This window comes from Biomphalaria glabrata, chromosome 1 (assembly GCF_947242115.1).
Source record: "Biomphalaria glabrata chromosome 1, xgBioGlab47.1, whole genome shotgun sequence".
Classification (NCBI taxonomy): Eukaryota; Metazoa; Mollusca; class Gastropoda; family Planorbidae; genus Biomphalaria; species Biomphalaria glabrata.
This window is the reverse complement of record NC_074711.1, coordinates 56,928,366-56,948,945: the sequence shown is the minus strand read 5'-3', so window position 1 is coordinate 56,948,945 and position 20,580 is coordinate 56,928,366. Positions and strand designations below refer to the sequence as shown.

General features: G+C 33.0%; 1 protein-coding gene across 3 annotated transcripts; it reads left to right on the top strand.

The window, feature by feature from the left end:
• Nucleotides 1-1,440: 1,440 nt before the first annotated feature.
• LOC106057912 (ATP-dependent Clp protease ATP-binding subunit clpX-like, mitochondrial) lies at nt 1,441-18,775 on the top strand. 3 transcript variants are annotated; one of them, XM_013215262.2, is made up of 12 exons: nt 1,441-1,571; nt 10,097-10,192; nt 10,727-11,008; nt 11,241-11,380; nt 11,751-11,949; nt 13,411-13,539; nt 14,573-14,737; nt 15,276-15,529; nt 15,756-15,887; nt 16,036-16,203; nt 16,543-16,635; nt 16,860-18,775. In XM_013215262.2, the coding sequence occupies exons 2-12, from the start codon at nt 10,135-10,137 to the stop codon at nt 17,049-17,051; spliced, it is 1,812 nt and encodes a 603-aa protein (XP_013070716.1). In that variant the 5' UTR covers nt 1,441-1,571; nt 10,097-10,134; the 3' UTR covers nt 17,052-18,775. The 3 variants fall into 3 exon arrangements, with proteins under 3 accessions (XP_013070716.1, XP_055859733.1, XP_055859741.1); XM_056003758.1 differs by having other exon boundaries at nt 1,442-1,571; nt 13,366-13,539; XM_056003766.1 differs by lacking the exon at nt 1,441-1,571 and adding an exon at nt 1,725-1,767 and having other exon boundaries at nt 13,366-13,539.
• Nucleotides 18,776-20,580: the final 1,805 nt, after the last annotated feature.

Below are 20,580 nucleotides of genomic sequence, written 5' to 3'. Positions count from 1 at the left end.
TGAATGATCAATTATATTTATAAATAAAATATTTGAATATTTGTGTACATTTGGCAGTGATTTAATCATTTATTTTATCATAATGAATGATTATTGATAATGATTTACATAATTGTCATATGATAATGATAATGTCACACTCACTAAAGTAATGTAATGTCTAAATCACTCAAATGTGACTTATCGACTTATGATTATCTAGTCTAGATTTAAAACAAGATAGATCTAGTCTACATCTACAGCCTAAGTCGCCTAAGTCTAATAATGACTCTAATTCAAATAAGATCTTAATAAGTGTGGAAAAGCAATGAAACGCTCTACATCTAGAATGTATGTACACATAGAGATTTCGGTCTAGATCTAGATTAGTGCTTAGAAAAGAAAAAAAAACCCAGACTGTAAGAAATAAGACACAGAAAATACAGAGATTGTTATTTTAGCTAGCAGAACTTATAGCCACCACACTTTATCTTATTGTAAATAGTATTATTCTGTGTAGATTATTGTAGATCTAACGACCGCATTCCAAAGGCAATTTTCTTTGGCGAGCTTAAAGGATGGCAGCGTAGCAAGGTGCCCCAGATAAATTCAGACGCTATTTCGCTCTGGCATAAAGGAAAGTAGCTGGCAGCCATAGATGGCTTCTGAAAGAGACAGTTGGAGAGCTCTCACAAAAGCTGCGGGACACACTTGAGACCCAAAGAAAATCCTTTATTGAAGACAGCTTAGGTGTAAAAAACGGCGGACAATTGCTTTGTGTGCAAGAGAGGATGGAAAATATGCAGGTCGCAACTGGGTTTGCGTAGTCATGTGAAACAACACTCATCCTAATTATTCAAAATCGAATACATTACCATTGATTATTTATATTTTTAAATAATAATAATTTATTTAAAAAAAAAACAACCTCCCCCCAAAAAAAGTCTAAAGCCCCCCCCCCCCCAAAAGGCAGAGTCCACAAAAGAGGGGGAAAAGAGGCTGCCAGATGCCCGTCATGATTTCTAGGATGCACGCAGATCGACAACTGATGTCTCAAGCGAAAACAGAGGTATTCTTTCCAAAAAAAAAAAAAAATGTTGATAAATGCCATAGCAAGAAAATAAAATCTAATGTGTGTAGTGTAGGGGTGTAATACTGTCAATTCTGTGAACCTCTGAACAGGATCGTGTTGGACAGGCTTAAATTCTTTTCTTTTTTTACTATATTGTACAGCCTTTAAAATGTAATATAAGCTGATGTACGAGTCCTAAAATTGGTGTGAAGTTAGCTGTACAACAAGATTTGAATGAGTCCTTGGCCGGCGGATTTTTAGCAATTCGACTCAGGAAAGAAAACATCTTTTCCTTTGAGGTGTTCATTTCTAAGAACCCGCAATGCTTGCATGAGCGTAACTCCGTATGGAGATCTCGGGTCAAGAAAATGTTAGATTTTACACGAAATTGCAATTTACCCAGATCTAGTTTAAAAGCTGGATTACATTCTAGCAGTCAAAGACGTCAAAGTTTACCTTGAACCGGAAATAAACATTGTAAACAAAATTTCTCCCAAGACTTCTTCAGTACTTGCTATGTGTATGTGACATAATCGTAAATCTAGAGATCTAGATGATAGTAGATCTATGAATAGATATATTTTCCAGAAATTATCAAAGCCTCTAGACTCTATAAGTCTTTAAGATCTATATATAGATCTAGTCTATATAGATCTATGAATATTCTATGATAATTTATCTAGTCTAGAATCTAACTGCTAACTAAATTTTGTTTGGTAATTTCATTTTTTTAAAATTTAGATTACAACTTACTTACAAGTCATTATTTGACAATGGTTCGACATAGAAAAGAAAATGAAGTATCAAAATCTTCTTTAGTTTAAATTTAAGGAGAATAAGGATGACTACTTATATTTGTACCCCTAACCTATATTTGTTATTATATTTAAGGCATTTGATCATTTGATTTAAGGTCAAAGAGGCAGTGTGTTTTCATTTAATTCGGACAAATTTGACCCACATTATTTGTTTCCGGACACCAGTTAATTTATTTCGGACAGTCTCTATATTTAGGCATCAATAAACTCAGATTTTAATTCTTTATTAAGATTAACTAAATTTTAAGAACCCCAGGCATAGCCCCTCACATGAAATGATTAAGATGTTTTGGATTTATGCATAAATACGAACACAAAAACTCCTGTCAACAGCCCATGCCACCCATGGCATTGACACGACAGAGACCAGAGAAGAGCTAAGACTAAGACTATCTTATCTAGAATTTAGAGATCCAGATTATTGAATCTAGAATCTAGATAATTATAAATGATTATATGATTATAATGATTATAGTAGATTAAATGCTACATTTTACTAAATTTTAGATCTAGTTCTTGTCTAGTAGTGTAGTGATACTGACATTAATGACTTAATTGATTAACTGACATAAATAAAAGAAAAATATTCTAGTCATCTAGTCTAGACTACATCTGACACTTAGATCTAGATCTTGTAACTTAGTCTCTAGACTGGACAAAAGACATAAAGTAGTGGTAGTAGATTACTAGGTAACTGCTGTATTTGCATTGTAAGTTTTGTCATTTGATATTTAAGTAAAAATGACAACTTTCAACATATCTAGGAAGTACAATTGATTTAAAAAATAACCTACTAACAGAAATAAAGGAAAGAATAGCAGAAGGCAACAGAACATTTTATAGCACCCATCATTTACTTAAAAGAGAAAAACAATATCAAGGAAAACCAAGAAAATAATATACAAACCCATAAAGACCAGCAGCAATGTATGCAAGTGAGACCTGGACACTGACAAAGACAACTGAAAATATACTAAATACTTGTGAACGAAAAGTTTTTAGGAAAATATATGGTTCTATACAGGATGAAACAGGGTGGAGAACACGCACTAACCATGAGATTTATCAATTGTATGAAGACCCACCAATAGTGACTGAAATAAAAAAGAAGTGACTACGTTGGGCAGGTCACCTTGAAAGAATGTCAGATAACAGAGGAGCGAAAATTGTATACAGGCAAAAACCGAAAGACAGGCAACCCAAAGGCATACCCTGAATGCGATGAATTGATGATGTGGAGGCAGATCTGCAACAGCTTGGGGTTAGGGCATGGAGATGAAAGGCCCAGGAGAGATCTGAATAGAAGGATGTGTTTAAGGGGGTCAACGGGTCAAAAATAATCATTTTTCATTAAAATAATCGATTTTTCAAAAGTTGCATATTATGTTAGAATAATATCTAATAAATGATATAGTTTAGCTAAAATCACTAAAATAAAGGTATTTTAATGTAAAAAATGAGTTAGAAAGGGGTAGGGGTAAGCTAATTTTGCTCTAAATGTTGAAAAAATCGCCGTTTTACGATGCCGATTACCGCGTAGCCCGCCATAAAAGTGGGTCATGTTTGGTGTCTTTGAAAAGCCTACGGTCAGCTCTACAAGTCCATTTCAATGACTCATTCATCTAAAAATAACCTTAGCCTTGAAACTAGTTCAAACTAGACCACTACACGTGTCTCTATTCAAATCCGATTGGATCATGATGTGTATTTATGAAATAAACGATTTTGATTGGTTCCTTCCGGCCATGTGGTTCCGATGTTTACAGCAACAACGATGGCGTCCGTGAATCGATAGAAGACCCTTTTGGATATTGTATGCTATCTTTGCCATTATTATTTATGGTAAGTACGTTTCCTAATATTTTTTATAGATCTAGATATAGTTATAGCATTATCATAAAAACATAGATCTAGGGGTCGGACAAGCACATATTCAGTGTTTAGGTCGTACTAGATCTAGTTTTAGTTACTACACTTTGACTTGTTACTTGTTCAAGTTGTTGGGCTTGGCCTTGGGGCTAGGCCAGGCTAGTCTAAGGCTAAGGCTATCCTATTTAGCTACTAGATCTAGAAGATAGATCTAGATTCATATTCTAGATGCCTTAGTATTTGGATTGATCTAGTTCTTTAAAATAGATTTAGAAACTTGATTTCGTTTTAGATCTATATAGGTCTATCTCTATCATCTATCTTGTCTACTTTAGTCTAGATCTAGATCTCCATTTCATGAGCAGTAAGATCGTATCCACTGCAGAAGAGAAGATTAGATTCTAGAATAGATATTAGATCTAGATCTATATATCTAATATAGTCTAGATCTAGTTGTTGCTTTTTCTAATTCTAGATCTAAAATAACTTTGATCTCAAGAATAAATAGTCTGAGTAGTGAATAAATGAATTATGAGTGAGTCCTGCTAGTGTAGATTTATTTACTAGATTTCTAGATCTAAATTTTACTGGACTACAATGGCATACATACAATAACTTTTTCCTTTTTTTTCCAGTCTCCTGACTACCATTAGAAGTAATGATCTACCTAATCTGTTACAAGGATATAGACATTAGATCTACACACATTGGGAATTGTAGGTAAGAAAAAAAAGTTTTGTCCATTCATTTTTTTCTATCATTCTTTTTAGTTCTTGATTATATAGAGTAAATAACACTAATGCTATGTTTATCATTTGAATATTTTCATAATAGGCTATTTAATTTATATTTTCCTTTTCTTTATATCAACAGATCAAAATAACACATGCAGTGTACACTGACCCTTCCTCTTGTTGGAAGAAAACGTCACCACATATACTAGTACCTCGTCAACCATCTACCCTGTCTGAAAGCTGCCTAAATACTGCAGTATGACAGAAGTACTTCATAATCAAACACCACATCTCATGCTGCTTATCACATATATAGCAACAATTTACACTTTATAGACCTTGATCTATATCATGCTAACAACCTGTGATTCTTTTCTCGTTGGATGCTGTCGTTGACCACCACCTCCAGCTACAAAGACTCTTACATCATTATAAAGTTCTGCCTATTTCATTACAAGATTCATCATCAAGCACTGCATGGTTCCTGGTGAACCAATTTATCATCAGCTACTGTTTCAACATAAATAAGGACCAGAGTTTTTCTGTCGTTGTAGCTGTACACCTGCAATGAGCTTCAGTCTCGCCATGTCACATTATATCAGCATTTCTTACCATCCATAACATTTATACTGCACAGCATACATATGTGCATTATCAGCTCAATGGCTATATATAAAAAGCCATATCATATTACAATGAAGGACTATCTACTATAAAGGCACTGCACCCTACAATTATTCAGCCACCTAAAATATACAAGTTGTATTTATTTTCAAATACTGGTGCCATTCTATTTACTGGATTTATTATTGTGTGTACTCTTATCAAACCTCTAGTATGAGTACAAATAACATTAGGTGCTTATAAAAAAATGCAGGCCCGAAACCTGAGAAAGACTAGATTCCAAATTATTTGAACTGGTATAGGTAATTTTTTTTTTTTTAACTTTGAAAAACTTCTTGTGTAAACCACAACCATATTCATATTAATTATATTTTAACTATTTATTTACTTATTATTTGCATGTATTTATAATTAAGGGATACTTTATCTTGATTTTTAGTTGTTTTGGGGCTTACATTAATGTCTGAAAAGTAAAAATTGGACTTATAATGTCTTCGGGTGAATTTTTTTTTTTTTTGCGCCGGGGGGGGGGGGGGGGGGGGGGTAGTGTGGGGAAGCTATCTAAAATAAAATTTAACAATATTTTAATAAATTCTGTGTTTGCTTCTATTCCTAAATGTTACATGAGCTAAATAAAACATCTTTTTGAACAATATACATACATATCTTGTTTTTCTCACTCATTGAAACTTTAATTTTGATTTTTCTCAAAATGTCTATTTTACATGGGTATGTGATCTTAAGAATCACTTTTCTCAAAAACTATCAGTTCAATTATAATAATATTTGATATACATGTTTAAATATGGTCTTAGCACAGGATGACAATAGAAAATGTCATAAAATGTTTACAGGAAAAGAGTAAAGGACATTTTAATTGGTTACAATGGCTGAAAACGCTGTCCGCAGAAGAGGGTAAAATTAAAAAATTTAAAAAAAAAAATCTATATACATTTTTCACAATGTCTCATTGTCATCCTGTAAGGAGATAGGGTGTCTATCAATATACCAAATTTCAGACCTGTAGCTTTAATGGTTATTTCAGAAACACATTCTTAGAAATGACATGATTTGACCCCTTGACCCCCCCCCCCCCCTTATGATGAAAAACAGTTGAATTTCATTAAAAAAATATTTTTTAAAGGCATATTATGTGTTCCTATGGTCAAATACATCATTTGAATACATTAAAAAGCCTAAAATGTTAAAAACAAAAAAAAAAGTTTTCAAGGTAGATGACCCCCTTAAGCAGGAAAGAGCCCTCCATGGGCTGTAGCACCACTGGGATGGATGGATGGAAAAATGATATTTTTACCAATCTCTAAAAGATTCAATTAAGTGACTTTGTTTCACCTTTTTAGTGGAACCTCTCTTATTTTTGTTTCACAAAAGACTTAACAAGAAAATTGATTTAAAAGGTTCTTTTGAAGAAGTCTACAGCCTTTTTTTGACCAAGTAGACAAATTTCTCACCAGTAAATTACCATCATTCTATTAATGTCTTTTGCTTGAACAGAATAGTCCTGCTACAAAACCTCTTGCTAAACATTAGTATGATCTTACGATGACAAATCCATTACAAACTTGCATGCTTCTCCTAATGTCTCAGATTAGTTTTTGCACATCCTGCCCCCTCTTAGTTTAATTTAATTTGACCTGCAATCTTCTTACAAAAAGAAATAGTGCATTGTAGGCTCATAGAGAATGAGTTTCTGACGCTTAGAATTGAAGGTAAATGCTTATTTTTAGTGAAGAAAATGTTTGTTCACTAAATCTTGTGGACCCAAACGCAAAATTTTTGGCAGCTCAGTTGTTTTTTTTAAATGCTTCTTAGGAAAGTAGTCATAAAATACAGCAGAACATTCAGATACACTTCATTGCAAATGAGCTATTGCCCAGGTTTCTTTCTCAGTATATTGTCCATGTCAAATGCAAACTTGAAGTCAACTTTTGAGCTTCATTAATAATGTTAGAAAGTCACAAATAATTCCATCTTTAGTAACATTCCTCTTTTTTTTCTTTGAAATCTCTAAATGTATTATCTAGGCTCCACCAGCCTTATCTTCAAGCTGTTCTTTGAACTTTCAGTGGTTAAATCCCCTGACTTGTTTTTTTTTTTTATCACACTGACAAGTGGGCCTTAATATTTGAATCTTTACATACATTTTATAAATGGATGATAGATTGGAAAGATAAGATAAAATAGTCAGGAAAAACTTCATTTATTTATTTATTTTATTATTCATGAAATATTAATAGATCAATATTTTTTCCAAGTCAGAGTGTTCTGTCAGTTAACTTGCTATTATTTAACAAAAACCTTTTTTTTTTTTTTATTAGAGACCTTAGTTATCAACTATAACTAAATGAGGGCTTTTTGTTGTGCCTTTAAGTAATTTTTGATGAGGTTAAAATGATTATATAATTCTATCTGATAAATACAGTTAAATGATGTTCCTAGTAAATCTTTGCTTTTATTCAATGTAAAATCAAATTTCCACTTACAGACCTTGCAATCTATAGGGCAGATAATTTTAAGGTCATCTGTTTCTTTGGCCAACAGGGTGTCATTTGGCCAGCACAATGACCAACCGTCTTTTCTTTCTCCAACTAAAGTCCGCTACCCATTAGAGTTGGGCGCCCTGAAAATCCAGAATTCAAAATCCCAGCCTTCACCAAGATTCTAACCCAAGACCCCAGGTTTAGAAGCCAAGCGCTTAACCATTCTGCCATCGCACCCAATTTTATTCAATGTAAGAGAGGATAAAAAATTTCTTGCTTGCACCATGACGTTAGTACACTAGTTTGTCACACATTTTGACAATACAACTGCATACAGTTCAGTTCTCAGAGGTTAAGAAATGCTGTCAAATATTTTCTGTTCTGGATACAATTATTTGTGGCGTCTTACAAATATTCCTTGATTAACTAGCCACCACTAAGAGGATTATTCCATTGTACTACACCACTAAGAGGATTATTCCATTGTACTACACCACTAAGAGGATTATTCCATTGTACTACACCACTAAGAGGATTATTCCATTGTTCTACACCACTAAGAGGATTATTCCATTGTACTACACCACTAAGAGGATTATTCCATTGTACTACACCACTAAGAGGATTATTCCATTGTACTATCTCCTTCTGGGACACCACAAACTTGCTTTGGCTTCAGGATCTTGCATTAAATAGTTTTTGCTGCATGTTACATTTTTTAACCAACTTTTTTTTTTTTCTCTTATTACCTTGAGTAACTATGTTTGGTTTGGTTGTGTCTTTTAAAATTGTACTCTTTAAAGATTGTTACAGACTCACAGCAAAACAAACAGTAATTCGCAATGTAATGTTATTGCACCATTAGGAATTTGGCAAAAAAAATTATTTGTTTCATGACAAGGAAAAGTTTTAACTTAGAAATAATCTTGTTTGACATTCCCTATTAGTGTTGACTATCTTATTTTGTTGGCCTTTTGCCTATGTTATTTGATATGGTCATTTGAGTTTTACCTCCATTTGATTTATCTGCATACGACATGGCATGGAAACTCCTAATAGTAATCATCATTAAAAACTAGACGTTTGATCTCAGATTCCCTTTTTTTAAAACTCATTATTCATATTTAAAGCTAGGTCTGTTTGGTTGAGCTGAAACAATTTTGCTGCTGGATTTTTTTTTTGTAGGAAAAAAAAAGGAATTATTGTTACTATGCCTAAAATACATTGACTTCTGGCTTCTCTGGTTTCAAATTAAATACTCCATATAAAATTTCAGATCAATATCAAGAATTTCTATAGAGCCAAAGTAACATTGACATAAGATAGCAAACCATAGTTGGCTTAGAAAAGTGGCTCACCTCAGTTCTTGAGTATAGACCAAGACTTGCTGGACAGAGTGTTACTAGATGGAGAATATATCTTCTAGTCATTTCTAATCTAGACTCTAAATTTTATGCAGTATTTAGAGTATGAAGATGATTTGATTACCTTATATTTCTATATGGTATTCAATGTTAGTCAACAATCACAAAGAGGAGTGGCTCAACCAATGGGCATCAGGAAACACAGGCAGAGCCATGTACAGAGAAATGACTACGCCTAACAAACTGGACAGTATTAACTTCCTCCCCCGCAAAGAACAATCTACAATCTTCCAACTAAGAACAGGACACACACCACTATTAAATTACCACCTGAACAAAATAAACTCCACACAACTACCCCTTTGCAGACACTGCACCCACCCCTCTGAAACCGTAAACCATATCCTCTTTGAATGCCCCTCCCTAATCCACCTTAGGCAGACCCTACTTCCACTACAGCCCAACATAACCAACACCCTGTACGGCAGTGCTGAACAACTGAAGAAAACAGCACACTTTTTTTCCTTGGCACAGTCTGCAAAAGAGCTCACAGCTTAGCAGCAATAAAGCTGGCTAGAAGAAGAAGAAGATATGGTATTCTGTAGAAAAAAAAAAGAATGTCCTTTGCTAAAATGTCTAAATAGAAATTTAGTTAAATGACTAAAAATAGTAATTTAAAAAGTGCAATAGTACAATTACAAACAACATAATTTCAATATTCTATTAGTACTAAATATCTTTAGCTGTAGAGAGTTATGTGCCAGATCTTGTTAGTAATTAAAATGAAATGCTTGTTGGTCACAGAGAGCATTAGCTACTTAGGTATCGAACAAATAATTAGTAGCACAACTATCAAGGGCACACTTTATAGAACATTTGAAGCTAGTTAGAGCTTAGGGGCAGTCATTTACTGGTACCAATAATCCATCTGCTTACAAACGGAACAAAAAATTGAAAAAGTGACCAAAAAAAGTACAAGAATACATTGTAACTTGCTGTAGCCTAATGTGATAAAAAACTATATGATGATCAGCTATCTTATTATGTCTAGGCATAATTATGTGATTATTGGATGTCTTATTATATATATATATCTACATTTATACTGTGTTCTCACTTATCAATTCTGTTTCAGGAGTAACAGTTGGTTTTAATCTATTCAATTGTTTAAACATGTCTAATGCAGCACGTTATGGAAGAATAGTATTTAGGCATGTAAAAAGTCATTCAAGTGAGTGTTCAAAGTTTAAACTTTGTTTTGAGAAGTTTCTTTTAATCTAACAATTTTTACAGACTATACTAGAGTTATTAGTATTGTGTATATATGTGTTTAACTAAGGGTCATTGTCAAGTGTGTGTGTTTGTGCAAATGAAAATTGTTTGTTATTCCAGCTAAAAATCTTATTATTATTTAACAGGTCTTATCTTATTTATTTTACTACAATATTGGAAATGTTTTTATATTAACAATTGTTACTTACCTAATTAGGAAGATCATGACCTAACCAATCCTTGGCATAACACACCACCTCCTGTAAAAGTCTCTTTTATTTATATAACATAACATAACAGACTCATCTTAGTAACACTTGCTTTTGAAGAACTGAGTCTTATCAATATTTTAATAACATTTACTTTGGTTTTTATCTTTTGCTTTAAAGTGAACGATGTTCAGTACAAAGTAACATGCACAATATTTTAAGGTCTTCAGTAGTTTGGACAGGAAAAAGACTAAAATTACTCTAATTCCCTTTCTTTGTGCTAGGAAGTGGTGTTCTTTTTCTTCGGCCTAAACCCACCTATTGCAGAGACTCACAACACCCTTCAATATCAGCATTTGTGCTGTGTCGTTTATCGTCCAGTACAACTACCTCTGGCAGCTCAGGCAGTGGAGGAGATGAGGTGACAGAAGATAAAAAGCCAAAAAGCACTAGCACAACAAGCAATGGGAAAGGAGGTGATAAGGGCAAAGGAGGCAAAAAGGGATCTTCTCAGCTCTGCTGCCCAAAATGTGGTGACCCTTGCACCCATGTGGAAACTTTTGTTTGTAAGTTTAAGTGTACTGTTCAATATATCTCTCATTTCTCACTGCAGTTTTTTGTTTGTTTTTACTGGCCAATCCCTATTTATTGTTTAGGATGATAAGGATTTAATTTTGATATACAATTTTTAAGACTTAATTTTTATATTCATACCATAGTTTACTTTTTATCTGTAGAATATATTTGTCACAGATATGGTAGGCTATGTTCATCTAATCCAATTTTTGTTTTCATCAGCCTCTACACGTTTCGTCAAATGTGAAAAATGCCATCACTTTTTCGTAGTTTTGTCAGAAACAGATTCAAAGAAAAGTTTTAAGGAGTACAGAGAAGAGAAGATAAATCAAAGGAAAAAGTCACCACCACCTCCTAAAAAGGTTCATTATTTTGTTGGTCACATGAAGAAGAATTAATTATTATTAAATTATTATATGATGTTATTTAACAGTCTAAGTAATTTCTTTTTTTGTTTATTGGTCCACAATAATAATCTTAAAAAAAGAGATGATTCACTCACTGACCAAGGGTACTAGAATTAATTTTAAACCATTTTTTTATTCTGCTAATAAACTTAATTTTGTTTGTGTGATGAACCTTTTTATTTTGACATAACTAAAATAAAAATATTTATAAAAAAAAAATATTCAATTTTTTCCCCCAGATTGGTCTATTATTATAAACATACCTGTATTTATAAATTACCTGATCCTTCACTTATGTATTTTTTCATTTCTTGTTTTGGTCCAGATATTCGAGTTCTTGGATCGCTATGTTGTTGGACAGGACCATGCTAAAAAAGTTCTATCTGTGGCTGTCTATAACCATTACAAAAGAATTTATCATAACTTGCCCCAAAGTGGCACTAATGGCAACCAAAAGCAGAGTGATTCCTCCATGTCCCAGTCAGGCCAGCACTATCCTCACACTTTCTCACCAAGAAGTGCAGGTAAACCTTTTTGTTTGATTCTTAAGATCAAATTCTATACATTTCTGTTTTACAATGCTAGTAGAATGTAGACTTTAATAATCCTATGAGTGCAAGGTCTGAAAAGGGTACTTTTTTTTTACTTAATGTATTAATACATACAACAAAAGCTGCTTACATGAGCCAGATCCTGTTGAACTAAAATGAAAAATTATTTTATTAGCTTTATTAGTTGCTTAAATGGAATGAAATTTTATTGCATTGCACCAAGCATGGGGATTGAAAGGGAAATGTTTTTGGAAATATGGACATATAAGGTGAAAATTGTAAACAACTTTTATTCATTGACATGGAGCTTTTGTGCCAGAATGGTTTGCTGCCATTGACACTGGAGAGTGTGAAACTTTGCACCGCCATTTTATTGAATAGGGACTTTTAGACACTATCATTTTTATCTATATAATGTTTCAGGATGTAATTTTTCAAGAAAACTGTATAACACACAAGTTCTTTATATGTTAACTAGGATTAATTAGCCCCACCCCCTTTTTTTTTTTTAAACATAATAATGCTATAACTGCATGCTATGAGTTAACACTGGAAGACTGCAATGATGCTGCCAGCATCCAGTCTCTCGAGCCGAAATGATGCTACCAGTTTACTCCTTTTTATTTTCTAATCCACATTTTTAATCATTAATGAATGGTTTATGGAAGCGCTAGAGCGGCCATTTTAAAAGTTTTTTCCTTCTGAAACATTGTGGATCTAAGCTTTATTTTTTTTATTCTAAATATTATTTAGCGTGATTAGTGACTTATTCATTTGTTTGCATCATGGCTGACAAGCTTTCTTGTTCTTCGTCTGGCTCTAGGCCTCCTTTACATTTTACTGCTGATCAGGCTCTAAATATCTTTTTAGATATGATTAATAGGGACATGAGTGACTTAGAAAGTTGTCCTGGAAGCTCTGAAAGTGATTTTCAGCTGTCAGATTCAAGCAAGTCTGATAGTGAAATAGATATACATTTAGTGAAATAGATATACATTTAGACACCTCTTTATCTAGTAAATGAAAGGGGTGTCACCCCAGCCAGGCCCTAGTAGAAAGCCTAAAAGGATCACTAAATGTTTAAATATTTATCAAGTTTGACAGTGTTATGTTTTTAATGTTCAAATAGCCATACCAGGCATTGATATTAAAACTTTTGTGTGCAAATAGTAGAATTTTACTTTTAGTAATTTGTGTGTTTAGATTGTCTAGAAATAGAGCTTGATTCATTTATGAATTTCTGAAATCAGATTTAAAAAAAACCAACATGATAAAATATAAAAGATTGAAAGTAATAAAAAAACAACAACTTCTTTTCATTTAGTATTAATGTTATTTTAAAATCTCTCAATCACTAGACTATACAACTCCACCTAATGTTATTTTTAGACCTACTTCAGTCTGCTGTAACAGGACCCCTTGGTCCATCTTTAGGTGGCCAGCAAACACAGTCTCCAATGACTGGGGAAGAAGTGACCAAGAAATCAGATATATTAGATTCTGGTGTACATGAACTGCAGTTGGAGAAAAGTAACATCCTAATGCTTGGCCCAACAGGATCAGGTGAGTTTCAACACAAATACTACTTGCTGTAATGTAGATTTTTTTTTTTCCTACAGGGATATCCTAATGTGCAGCATGCCTACACCTCTAGAAGTTTTAAATGCCACAATCGAAGATAGGGTCAGAACCAAAGTAACTCTTACATATAGGCCCTTGCTTGATTATTCACTTTTTATTACTTTTCATGGATCATCGATGCTTTCCTAATTGGTTCTAATGAGAAAAGTAAATTAACTTTAAAATTTTGTTGTTTTCAAAATTTGTCTCTTGCTAATGTGTATTTTTTACAACAGGTGTTTATAACGACTACCATAAAAATCAAAGTTGGTTTTAAATTTAAAAAAAAAAAAGTAATATAAAATACATAAAAAAAACAACGAATTCCTACTTTATGTTGAAATAAAATTGTTCTGATCTGATTGAATTGGTTCTGATCTGATCTGATAGGAAAGATTTGGCCAACATTCACATTTTATCATGGCACTCTATCAATTCATTGCCAATTTAGGGAATTTCCAGACTTCCAACTTTTTCCTTCCACCCATGAAGAGACTGCAAAATTATAGTAATTGAATAATTTACTCTCTCATATTTGTAAAATTTTATTTATTAACTGCATTAACTATTTTCTTTAGTAAACATTTTTAATAACATTAATGTTAGTCTTTGAAAACCTCATTGTTCCTTCCATAAGTACATAGAGAACTCAAAATAGATATTGTATTTCAAAGGGACTTATGTTACACAATATATTGTCTCTGTTGATTTGTCACATTGTTTTTAACATTCTGAACTAGAAATTGTTTTAACAATTTTTTAAATCATTTTTTTATTTTTATCCTGAAATTTTTATGTTCTGTTCGTGCATAATAGTTATACTTTACTCAATAATAGTTGCAATAATATTATCTCAAATTCTTTTTTATATGTATAGTAAGATAATGCAAGATCTATTTTGTATGTATTTTGTTTTACAAAACAAAGATAGTGGTAAAAAAAAAAAGAATTCTACTCTAGCAACACTTCATTGCAGGCAAAACACTTTTAGCTCAGACCTTGGCTCGATGTCTTGATGTTCCCTTTGCTATTTGTGACTGTACCACTTTGACCCAGGCTGGCTATGTAGGTGAAGATATAGAGAGTGTTATAGCTAAACTTCTTCAGGATGCCAACTACAATATAGAAAAAGCACAGCAAGGTATTCCTTTGACTTATGTCCTTTTAACTATTCTTTACTTGGTTCTGTTGTTGCTATTATCAAAAATGTCATTCACTTGTATTCTTCTCAATAAATCATCAGTATACTCAGGAATATCTTCAGATCCTGAATAAAAGCCAGATCTTGAAATCAAGACTCATGATTCAGCTGCCAAGACTTCTTGACACAATCTCTCACCCTTCTCTGTAACTTGTTCTAATTCTTGAATAACCCTATGTACACCCCTTCCCTCTTAGCATTCTAGGCTAAAACTTAAAAATACAATACATTCAACTCTTCTTTAAACAAGCTACTTGTACACAGTTATTAAACTCTTGCGCATTCTTTGCTATGTAAACCCTCTTCCAATGTTCATGTTTAAGTCTGAACAAAAAGTTCAACTCATACACATACTATGCTATTCCCCCTCCTTTTTTTCCCTTGTTCAGTACTAGATCTATATTTGAACAAAAATTGCTTAGAACTTGCTCTAAAAATTCTACCATTGCTTACTTGATGAAACTCTAATGTTTTTCAGGTATAGTATTTCTAGATGAAGTAGATAAAATTGGGTCAGTGCCTGGCATACACCAGCTGAGAGATGTGGGGGGTGAAGGTGTTCAACAAGGAATGCTTAAAATGCTTGAAGGAACTATAGTGAATGTCCCTGAAAGAAACTCTCGCAAGCTTCGAGGAGAAACAGTGCAAGTGGATACAACTAACATCCTTTTTGTGGCGTCTGGTGCATTTAATGGTCTTGATCGTATCATTAGCAGAAGGAAAAACGAAAAGGTAAATACATCTCTGATGTGAAATTATGAAAATATGTTTTATATTTTTTATTCAATTGTTTTATAAAGTTTAATTTCTTTATTGCTGTCTTTAATTTTTTTTTTTTTTTTTTTTTTTTTACAATACTACATACTGAATGTGCTAACTCCTTGGTGTTGATTTCTAAGTCTTAACAAGTTTTCTTTAATTGCTGGCCATTCATGAAAAATACTTTTTTTCCAAATAGTATTTAGGTTTTGGAACTCAAAGGTCAACAAATGAAGGCCGCAGAGCAGCTTCAGAAGCTGATGTCAAAAGCCAAAGTGAAAGTTCCAATGCTGCTCTGGACAATGAGGAAAGAGATGCATTGTTGAAACAAGTGAGAATCTTACAATATTTTTCCCTGAGGCAACTATGGCTGCTCTTACAATGCAATGATTTGTATTGAAAAAGTTTTTAGTTTCATCATTTAAATTTTTTACAATAGATTTATTGTTTGTTTGTTTTTTTCCATTAATTTCATCTAGGTGGAAGCAAGAGACATGATTGAGTTTGGTATGATACCAGAGTTTGTTGGCCGTTTGCCAGTTGTTGTACCATTCCACAGTCTAACAGAAGATATGTTGATGAGAATTCTGATTGAGCCTAGAAATGCCTTAGTTCCTCAGTACCAAGCACTTTTTAGCATGGACAAAGTAAGTTACTGTTTAATGGGAACTAAAAAATCAACCCCCCCCCCCCCCCCAAAGTTAATAAAAATGGATAACTCTTTATAAAACTATAATCCAGATAAAAAGACAATGGCTACCCAGCTTTCTCTCTGTCTTTCTGATACTACTCCCGTTTTTACATGATCCACTTTAAGAAACCATTCACATCATGGTAGGGTGAAGCTTATACCTTACATCATAGGCAATGAGAAACAAACTTGTATGGCATTCACAACATATACATAGTGTACATAAACTGTAATGTACATACATCATATTATGTGAAATGTTCCACAACCATAAAGGGTCTTTAATGTATTTTAGATTCACTTGGATGTCAAAGATGATGCTAAAAGAGCTATTGCACATTTGGCACTGGAGAGGAAAACTGGAGCTCGAGGCTTGAGGGCAATTATGGTGAGTACATGCATTGAATGACAGTTAGCATCCTTGATTTCATTCAAAAGTCAATTAAGAATGTGACTTATCTTTTAATTCCACTTGCAGAAGTCTTAGTCATTACACTTTTAATTTCATTCATACTGTAAAAAAGGATGTGAGTTATACTTCACCTGCGCAAGTTCTAAAATATTATTTTTGTGTTAAATATTTTATATCTTTTAAAATTCTGTTTTCCCCAGGAAAGTATTTTGCTGGACGCCATGTTTGAAGTTCCTGGCTCAGATATTACAACTGTGATAATCAATGAGAAGGTAGTGAAGGGCGAGGAGTCGGCAGTTTACATCAGGTCACCTCATCTCAATAATGATGATAGAGACACAGATGACCACACCTGTGAGGATGAAGAGGAAATGAAAATGAGGCAGTTGTAATCAGGTCAAGCTGTTTTATATGTCAAACAGAGACGAGGTTTCTCTCACGAAGCAGATACTTGACACTTTACAAACTGAAGAAATATATTTCATGAAGAATTTTTTAAATAGAAAAAAAACAACACTAATAACATTTTATTGTTTTATAGTCATTCACATTCTTTGTAAACAATTAGAAAACATTGACAACAAATGACAGGAAATAGTGCATGGTAAATATAATTGATCATTTGTAAGTTTATAAAGAATGATTTCATTATTTTGGTGGCTCATCTTTTTAACTGTATGATATCTTTTCAACATTGAGCCTCAATGGCTTCAGTTTTTCAGTCTTCAAAGTTTTAATTCTCCTAATTCAAAAGTATTAACAAGGTTAGTAAAACAGTGAAATATCTTGTATTGGATTACAACTTAAAACTTTAAAATAGTAAACAATAGATCTCTGCATAGCATCATTTTTTGTCTTTTATTTTTTTTCATTGATATCAGTTTTATAATAAAAAAAAAATTCAACAAGAAAATATTTTAATACAAAATTTATATTGAGCTCATTCCCCACCCCCCACCCCTAAACATTACTCCATTGTTATATTTTTATAATTTTCTAGTATTTCTAAGCAACATTTAATACAGCACTTCTCAAGACTTCAATTCTTAGTGCCCTAGTCTCGAATCACTGAGATTTGTCGTTATAGTAATTTGTCCCTCACTATTTGTTTCTTCTAACAAAAAAAAAAACTGTTTTAATGCTTACTGATTTTATGTTTTTTATTTTTACTCACTCATGTTTTTAGTCATTACCTGTGTTATTTTAATTTATTCCAACTTTCATCTCTCTTGGGATCGCTGTGGGGTTACTTTTCTGACACTCTTTTTTTTTCTTCAGATATTTAAAGCTTATTTTATTTCTACTATATGTATTCCTTAAACCCTTAATAGTTTTTTGTTATAATGTCTGAAATTCACGTTCAGTTCTAACCTTTTTTAAATGATGTTAACATTATGTAGATGTCTCATACAAATACTAAAGTATTCACTCAATGCTTGTATTTCTGAGATACACCTTGTGGATTAATAGAATTGATTGGTCAGTGTTTCCCAAACTGTGTTCCGCAGAACCCTAGTGTTCCATGAGGTCTGAATAGGTCTGAGTGAACTAGTAGACTATCATGTCAGTTAATCTCTCTAAAAAAATAAGCAAAATGTTTCGTTATATAGTCAGAATGTGCGAAGTGTTCCATTAAAGAAAAAGTTTGGGAAACACTGGGTTAGGTAAATCTAGGATGTATCCTTTCAATAAAAAAGTTACTATGACTTGTGGTCTAAAGGAATGTTTGGGTAAATATATTCAATATCCTTCCACTAAAAAAGGTGTACTTTACTTTTGAAGGTCTGAAGTAGTTAGGATCCCAGTTTTTATTTAACCAGTGTTCTTGTTTCAGTCTCTACAAAGATGTCTTAGTTCATTATGTTTTGTTTTGTTCTATACCATTTGTGTTACTTCAGAAATGTTCCGTTTAAAATGATTAAATGTGGTTTAATATTTTATGATATTCTATTCAGGCAAGGAGAATGATAAGCCTAAATGGCTAATTGTACAATATTTTTTTCATGAATTAATCATCAGTTTACTTTGAACTGCTGTCATTTTGCTGCAGACTGCAAACAACCCTTGTATACGTTATGTATTGTAAATGTCTCTAATAAACAAACAAATATCTCAATCTAATTTTTGGGTTTTAAGTTTTTAATAATGAAAAAAAACATGCATCTGGTGATAATTTGGTGGGGAAAAACTTATGAATTAGAAAATTGTATTTCTTGCATAAATATTCACTTAAATAATAAACTCAACATCCCCATCTTAATTAGCAGAAAATAAATTTTATTCAAATTTGCATAAGCTTAATTGAATATTGGATCATGACTTTGTGTGTTTGTGTTTATAGTTCTCAATAATTTGGATATCTCATTTAGCAAAAGGAAAAGTTCCTCTTTCAGACCTTGCGTTCTATAGGGCTGATGATGTAAAGGCCAATGGTTTATGAGGGTATGCACAATGACCAACGGCCTTTACTTTTCCCAAATAATTTCAGTTACCCATTAGAGCTGGGTGGACTTAGAGGCGCCTTAAAGATCCAAGGATTCAAACCGGGGACTACCGGTTCGAGCCTAGTGCTGTACCATCCAGCCACCACGACTCCTTTTCATTTAGAACTACACAGAGAACTACTCTTATTTACTAAGATATTACGCTTCATATAATAACTCAGGAACTTTAGGTCAGAAGCACACAATCAATCAATCAGTATATCAAAGTGCCATTCTGGCAAATATACAGGTCACAAATGGGCACATCAAGAAGCCATGGAATCAAGGACATCGCCTTATATCACTCTGTCTATAATGACAGTTTCAATTTAATTCCCATTTCTGTAAATCTTCTAATTCTCTTTGTAAAAAATATCTATATCTTGTGTTGTTTTTATTGTTCTACATATTAAGTAATCATCTGCAAATAATCTCGAACTAATGCAATTTGGTCGGTAATTTATGTAAATAATAAAGTATAGCGGACCTAAGATTGTTCCTTGAGGTACACCTGAGTTTACTGTTATTGGCAGTCCTTTTTTTTTGTGACGGTACGCACTGGTACGGCATATCGGTACCTTTTTCAATGTGGGAATTTTTTTTTTACTTTTCTTCTACTGTATTATGAATGGATATTTTTTGTAAACATTATTTCATGTTTCAAAGATCGTAGTCTAAAAAAAAAGCATCACACAAATTTTAAGACAATGTAAAGTTAAACCGGCATGCTGGTACTCACGACTGACCCAAGAATGCCAAAGATCTAGCGCAAACTCTTCACAAACTCTCTTTGTAATCGTGTTATAAATAAAATTTAGGACACTGATCGACGACAGCCCTTTAAAAAATAGCTCCATTGGAAGTAATAAATGATAGATATAGACTAGTATCTATGAGAATGATGGGAAAACTATACAACTTGATGCCTCAATAGCCATTATTTCATCCCGCCATTAGTGATCCGCTGACATCATCTAGACCAGCATGTTGTTCATTTCCACAAAATTGGGAAGGGAATGGGGGGGGGGGGCCTTAGCGAACCAGTTTAAGATAGAATACTAGTAGAAAGAGAAACTAAAGATTTAAGCCTACACCACCAGAGAAATTACTACGTTATTAAGGAAAGTAGAAAGTTGAAGAAAAAAAAAGAATGGGTTTCATATTTAAAGTTGATGGTTATCAATATCCGGAGTTAAAATTTGATGGTTATCAATATCCGGAGTTTCCATTTCTCTGACTTCTGGACGTAAACGGAAGTCAGTTGAGTCAGTTCAATGGAACAATGCAGTCAACTTGAAGTTACAAGATGCCTTCACGCCCAAAGGAAGACAAATGCACTCAACTTGAAGTTACAAGATGCCTTCACGCCCAAAGGAAGACAAATGCAGTCAACTTGAAGTTACAAGATGCCTTCACGCCCAAAGGAAGACAAATGCAG